This window comes from Aphidius gifuensis, linkage group LG2, assembly GCF_014905175.1.
Source record: "Aphidius gifuensis isolate YNYX2018 linkage group LG2, ASM1490517v1, whole genome shotgun sequence".
Classification (NCBI taxonomy): Eukaryota; Metazoa; Arthropoda; class Insecta; order Hymenoptera; family Braconidae; genus Aphidius; species Aphidius gifuensis.
The window spans coordinates 15,647,458-15,654,924 of record NC_057789.1 but is presented as its reverse complement, the minus strand read 5'-3'; the positions used below and the strand labels follow the sequence as shown (position 1 = coordinate 15,654,924).

The window sequence follows — 7,467 nt, the reverse complement described above, 5'->3', positions numbered from 1 at the left end:
ATATACATATGTCCATTCTACAAAAATAAATTCTACTGGAAAACTCTTAGCCATCACATGTTGCAAATATGGATATTATTTTATTAGCCACTGTATGTAAATTTTGTGTCGTCATACATTATACTGCATTAATTAATGCAAAATGCTTAAAATCTACAATTGCAAAAATATTGAATAAATACAATTTAGTTCTAGAAGTATGGATGAAAAATAATATAAATATTGCACTGAACAAAAAATGGTACATATTGTACGCACATTTGACAGAGTTTGATGAGAAAATTATAGAAGATGAAATGTTAAAAAAATATGTGCTTAAATATGATGAATTAATCGAGGCCATTGACCACTTTGTATGTACTCAAATTATATTCATAAAATGCGCAAGCAATATGGCAGTCATCTTATTGGAACTTTCTATGCATATTCTAACATATTTCATTATATTTCAGTGTATAGGAGTATTACATATGTTTCTACCATGCATATGTACATGCATCTACATACATGTATGTATGTAGTAGGTATATCGTATATTTATCTATCTGAATGTAGTGTTTTTGACGTTATGTTATGTTCCTGACAAGTCATTTCGTAAACATGTGTTCTTTATGATAAATATTTCCGTCATACTAATAAAGTATTATTATTTTTTTCCCGACTACTATAATCATGGACTCAACATTTAAAAATACTCTGATTCCCGGTAGCCCTAGATTGGTTGATCATATCGTTGGCGAGGTCAAGTCACAAGGAATTTTCGATCAATTTCGTAAAGAATGCATAGCGGATGTCGATACAAAGGTAATAAAAGTATTCACATTCAAAACTTATTTGTACGACTGAAATTAGCGTGCAAATATAGACCTGCATTTTCGCTCATTTATTAATTTATTTATATTCTTCTTCTTTTATAAACAGCCGGCTTACCAAAATTTACGAACACGAGTGGAAAATTCAGTGAATTCTTTCCTCTCGAAACAAATGTGGAAACCTGATCTTAATAAAAATCAGTTGCGTGAAGCATTGCGTAAACAAATGTCCGATTCATCATACTTGGATGCTGGTGTAGAAAGAATTGTCGATCAAGTTGTTAATCCAAAGATATACTCAATTTTTATGCCACAAATTGAAGATGTAGTTTATAAGTTCCTTGGTCTAGAGAAACCTAATCATGATAATAATGGCTCATGTGAATTTAAAGATTTATTACCAGTTGACTTAGATCCAGTTTCACCAGAATCAGATAAAAATAGTTTAAAAGATGTATCACTTGACTCAGCTGACGCAAATATCAAAAAACTTGATACGGGAGAGGAAAAATTAGTGCCCCCAGGAGTTGAAGAAAATGAAGATAGCATTAACCATGAAACATCTTTGAATCCTGATATCGATAATAACGGTCATGTTAAGAAAAGTAATAATAAATTTGAAATTAAAGCTGAAAAAATCTCAGCTTCAGAAATAGAACCTAGAATTATTATATCATCTTTTTCAACATTAAATAATTCAGAAAAATCGGAAGATGATGAAGATGAAAGTCCACCTTTTGAGCCAATCGAAAGTTTAAATTTCAATGAATCTAATGTTTCAAATGAATCACACTTATCTGGTATTTCTGAACTAACAAGCCATCGGTCGAGAAGCCCAAATTTTTCAAATGACTTTTCGAGAGATAATGTCGACTTTAGTAACTATGAAACGCAATTTAGCAAATTCTCGTCAGACTCAAGACTTTCGATCGTTACTGATTGTGGATCATCGAATCAAGCATCAACTTCAATATCGAACAATTCAAGAGATGAGAATAAGAAAGAAAAAATGATGCTCATTGATAATTTTATAGCAATCCGCGACCAAATGTCTGAAAACATTAATGATAATAGTTATTTCGACAATAACATGCCAAAGGAGAATATATTGAAACTTGCAGATAATGTTAATTCACAAGGTGTCAAACTCAATTCTTCATTTAATGAGTCTTCAGATGATGGTACGAACAATGGTAAAAAAAATGAATCAGAGTCAAAAGAAAAATACAAGAGTTGTCATTCCTCTAAGTCCAAATCATTAAATGAAAAATCAGCTTCCAGAGAAACGAGTCACAAAACAAATAGAAAAAAATCGTCTCATAGTGAGAGTCAATCAGATATCTATTCTAAACTTGAAGCCATCGAAAAACATAAAAGTTCAATTGATAAACTAAAAGATGACCAATTACAAGAACAAAATGAAAGAGAGACAAAGAACTTGAAGAATTTTTACAAAGAAAAAATACGAGAACTCATGGAAAAAAAAGATCTGACGGAAAAAGAAAAAATAACCAATGATAGCAAATATATTAACATAAATAAAATAACGTTAGGAGATTCTAGTACAGAAATTGAAAAAAGTACCTTGAAAAAAAATTACCGGAGTACATCGAAAACACGAAGTTCAAGTCACGACAGCAAAAATTTGAAATCTTTATTGAAAGATAACTTAAAAAATAAAAAAACTGAAACTCAAGAAAAATCTAAACATAATGAGGGTCATCTCTCATCAAAAAATCACAAATCTTGGCGTTTGACAGAATCATCAGCAAGGCCAGATTCAAAAAAATCATTAAAAAATGAGCAACAAGAAAAATCAAAAAATCCTGGGAAAGATTCGTACGCTAAAAAATCAGCGAAAGATGAAGAAATTCGTCGTGAAAAATCAGACACTGAATCTAAAGATAAAAAACGTAAAGATGATAAAAAATCAAAATCGAAAGATAATTATTGTAGTCCTCGAAATAATTCATCTAATCGTCACTCATCAGATCGAGATGGCTCAAATGGCTCAAATGGTAAAAATTCCGAAAAAAGTAACTCATGTCTCAATTATTCGTCGTCAGGTCAAGCAGAATTTTCTAATATAAGCAACGAATCCAGTAACACAGGTAATTCAAGCAATGAAACATCCGACAACAATAAAATTTCACAAATGGGATTCTTACAAGCACCAGAAAGAAAATACTCAATTGATAATAATACTCTTATAGAAAATGTTTCTTCAAGAATAATTGATGACGCACAAAATGAAGTGAGCCTTCCATTGAAAAAACGATCACTGCAAAGTGACAAAAATCCCTCTGTCAATCAAAATACTATTAAAAAACTGAAATTTGCAGAAAAATTTCAAGAAGCAAAGAAGCGAGAAAAAATGAGAAAAAATATGGAAAAATCTGAGCAAGAAAGATTATTTCAATCATCTGTTGGAAATTTACCGGGAAAAAATGACGTTATTACAATATCTGATAAAGAACGTTGTCAAATAATTCATATTCAAAGTGAAGATGAAGCCGAACCATATCCAGAAAATCAAACTAATTTTCGTTCAAATGAATTATCAAAAAAAATTATTGCAGTAAATGAAATTACTCAGAGTGAAGCAGTGAATAAAGAATCTAATCAAAAATCTAGATTATCAACTGTAGAATTGTCAGTTCGTCAATCAATGAACGAAATGATTTCTGGTGACAGTTTACAAGAAATTGAATTAACAGACGCTGAAAATTCTCCGATATCTGTATTGAATCAAGAAGAAGAGGAAAAAAAGCTGGCTGATAATTATATTATACAAATACCTAAAGATATATCAGAATCAAAATCAATTTTGAAACTAAAAGTAGGTAGAAAAAGTTGTACCGATGACCGGCAGAAGCTTTTTGAAACTTCAAGTAGCTTATCGAAACATGTCCACAACCCGGAAAACTTTTCTAGTACCAAGAAAATTGAATTTTCAGATGATGAAGATGATTGTCTTTATTTTATCAAAGATGATGAACCCTTGAATAAATTCACGAAATTTTTAAAGTCATTAGATCATAAAGAATTTGATTATATTAAAAATCCTGAACAAATATTAAAAAATAAAATCGTAGAAAACGGCTTCACTATGGCACCACCTCAAGTTAAACAAAAGTATTCGACCAGCCCATTATCTGATATTTTGTTGAATAATTCAAACAATAACGATGCATCAGATTTTAAGATATCAGGTGATGATGAAGAAATTATAAGCCCAACAAAAAAAAAACGAATGGGACGACCAAAAAAACAAAGATTGGGTTTTACTTCTCATACGTCTCAACATTCAATGGACGGTGAAAATTTCATCATGCCACTCAGTCCGGAAAGTGATGTGTCAGCGACAAGTGATAAAACTTCAAACGCAAATACATTGAAAGATGAAAAAAATAGACTTAAAGGAAGTAATCAACGTTACGCAAGTGATGATTTGTATAAGCCGCGACCATTGTTTGCAAGTTCTTCTAGACGAAGCAGAAGATCAAATCAAGCATAGCACAACAAAAATGATGCAACACTGTTGCTCTTTTAACTTTTTGCTAACAGCGATATAGGGTGCGAACTTATAGGACGCAAAAGTTTGCGGCAACATGGCCGCGGGAAACATATGGTTTTCAATACGGCCACTGACTGAACATGCGCAACTTGAAAATATTTGAAAATTCCGTCGTTTAAGGGCGCAACTTCACGACACCCAAAAGTTTGCGTTTTTCATGGCTGCCGTAATAGACGGTGGGGAGGTAACAAAAAAACTGAACAGAACCATAATGAACAAATATACGTTCAATGGTAGTCCTTGAGACCCAGAACACGTTGCACCTATTGGCTTCCGCTTTAATTGTCTCCCGTCCACAGGTAAACCTGGTAAAAAATTGATAATTTAAACAACTCTTTCACGCATAATTTTTTATCAAGTGCTTTTAATTTTATTATATTAACTTAATTGGAAAATGGCTGCTTAATTAATTTTCACTCGGCCGAGATATTAAATTTTGAAAATTGAAAAAAACACGAATTATAAAATACGTTATAAATGGTAGCCGAGTTATAGGTTATTTTTTTTCAATGTATTTGAAATATATATAAAAAAAATGGCTACCAAAAAAATGCAAAAACTTAGCTCGGTTACCATTCATAACGTATTTTATAATTCGTGTTTTTTTCAATTTTCAAAATTTAATATCTCGGCCGGGTGACAATTAATGAAGCAGCCATTTTGAAATTAAGTTAATATAATAAAATTAAAAGTACTTGATAAAAAATTATGTGTGAGTTGTTTAAATTATCAATTTTTTACCTGATTTACCTGTGGACGAGAGACAATGAAAACAGAAACCAATAGGTGCAATGTGTTCTGGGTTTGAAGGACTACCATTGAACGTATATTTGTTCATTATCGTTCTGTTCAGTTTTTTTGCCACCTACCTACGGACTATAATTCTATATGTAAAATCCTATGTATTTCCAATACGACGACCATGTTTAGCGGGTAAACATGACCATCGTATTTCCTAAATACATGGGATTTTCCATTTAGAATTACGACAGCCATGAAAAAACGCAAAAGTTCGCACCCATAAGGTACAACCATGAAGTTTAATGATGTAGACCTCCATTCAACCAACTTAAGATGAGTGATATCGGCCGATCTATCAGAGAACCTGATATTTTTATCCGATATACTGATTTTGGAAATCGTCACAAAAATATCGACTTAATAATTTTCATACTAACAGATTTTATTGGCTGCTTAAATTACCACAGCCAATCGAATTTAAAAAAATATTAAATTGTATTGATTTGATTGGCTGTGGACGATTAATCTGTGAACTCATGAGTTGAGAAAGCCTCAATGTCTAAATTTGTTATAAATTCACAATTGCTAATTATAAATTATTACGTGATCATTAGAAATTGTCTTCACCACTAAGAAAAATGAGGAAATGTGTATTTATTATACATAGTCATTTTTCAATAAAATGTTTATTCATAATTATTCTAATTTATTATTGTAATATTATTTTTGATCATGTAATATACGAAAAAAAAAAATTATGAAGTTTGAGCATAGAATTGTTATAACAATGAAAACAAAGAATTACAAACTGTTAGATTACCTTTCTTTTATTTAAATATGACATGCTCAAATTTTGAGGTTATATAACTATTTGACTGGAAAAATAAAAAGGAGAGTTTAACTTTTTCTAATCTTTGCTAAAATTAATAAAAATTACAGTATTAAAATTATTGATAAAGGTGATTCTTTTATGATTCGTTATTAAATAAATAAACAAAATGGTAAATGACAATCAATATGTAAGTTATCTTGTATATTGTATCAATTTATTTATTAACTCGATTGATACCACTATTAATTATTAATTTTTGATTTTTATAATAAACGAACTATTTTTTTTCCTACAGTCGTCAGTCAATAATAGGGAGTCAGGATTTTTTACGATTTACGGAATTTTTTACTGGTAAAAAACCATTTTATTTTCAAGGGTCAACACAAGTTGTTCTGTATTACCGGTAAAGCCAATATACTTTATACACTGAAATAGGGTTACCATGCGTCCTGATTTAGCAGGACATGTCCTGATTTTGTTTGGCTTGTCCTGATACGGTCCTGATTTGTCAAATGTCCTGATTTTTGGGACTCGTTCACAATTTAAAAAAATTTTTTTTTATTATAATTTTTTTTTTTAATAAATATAATATAGAATTTATCATTTACGCTAACTATGATAGACTCTTGAATACCTCTAATTATTGAAATTAAAATGGCGTGCAGAATATGTACCTCGTCCTATAGAGTATAGAGGGCCCGATGCAAAATTTCTATAGCGTAGGCAACCCTTCTTTTATTTTTGTAAATTTTGTGGTTTGCCATTTAATTTCTTTAGCTAAATTTAGCTAAATTCTTCAAAAATTAATTGGTAAGCAACTTCCTTTCCTTAGCCATTTTTTCTATAGCTTTCAATTTCCCTGGTAGAAATAATTTATCCGGATTTCTCATAATTTTCTACGCAATTCACAGTTGAGACTACCGGAGATATTAATCCGAAATTTATTCGGATTTTCTCCGGATTTTCTTGGAAGAAAATTCGGTTTTTATATTTCGTATGTAAACTTTTATTTCTGGTTCTTTTATTGATTTTTCTATTTTTTTTTGTTGGTTTTTTTTAAGCGAAAATTCCGGAAAAAATCCGGAGATATTATGAAAATAGTCTGGAGATTACTCTGTAAATATCTCTGGAAGTCTCAATTACGTCGAAATCCGGAGAGAATCCGGAGAGATTTTTTCCACCAGGGTTGTTTAAATAGATAAAAGGCTATTGACAATTAATTGGTAAGCAACATCTATTTCTTAGCCATTTTTCCTATAGCTTTCAATTTGTTTGAATAAATAAAAAGCTATATTGTCAAGTTGCTAAGAAAAGGATGTAGCTCGCTAATTATTTTTAAATTAATTCAATTCTTCAAAAATTAATTGGTAAGCAACTTCCTTCCTTAGCCATTTTTCTCATAGCTTTCAGTTTGTTTAAATAATTATTAATTTAACAACTTAAAAGCTATAACAAAAAAGCCTAACGAAAGGATTTCGCTTACCAATTAATTTTCGATGAATTAA

At 30.4% G+C, this 7,467-nt stretch overlaps 1 protein-coding gene across 1 annotated transcript; it reads left to right on the top strand.

Moving 5' to 3' along the window:
- The first annotated feature begins 440 nt into the window (after nucleotides 1-440).
- On the top strand, nucleotides 441-6,132 carry LOC122849192 (biorientation of chromosomes in cell division protein 1-like 1). Its single transcript, XM_044147810.1, has 2 exons — nucleotides 441-804; nucleotides 922-6,132. Exons 1-2 carry the CDS (start codon nucleotides 673-675, stop codon nucleotides 4,327-4,329), a joined length of 3,540 nt encoding a protein of 1,179 aa, XP_044003745.1. The 5' UTR covers nucleotides 441-672; the 3' UTR covers nucleotides 4,330-6,132.
- Nucleotides 6,133-7,467: the final 1,335 nt, after the last annotated feature.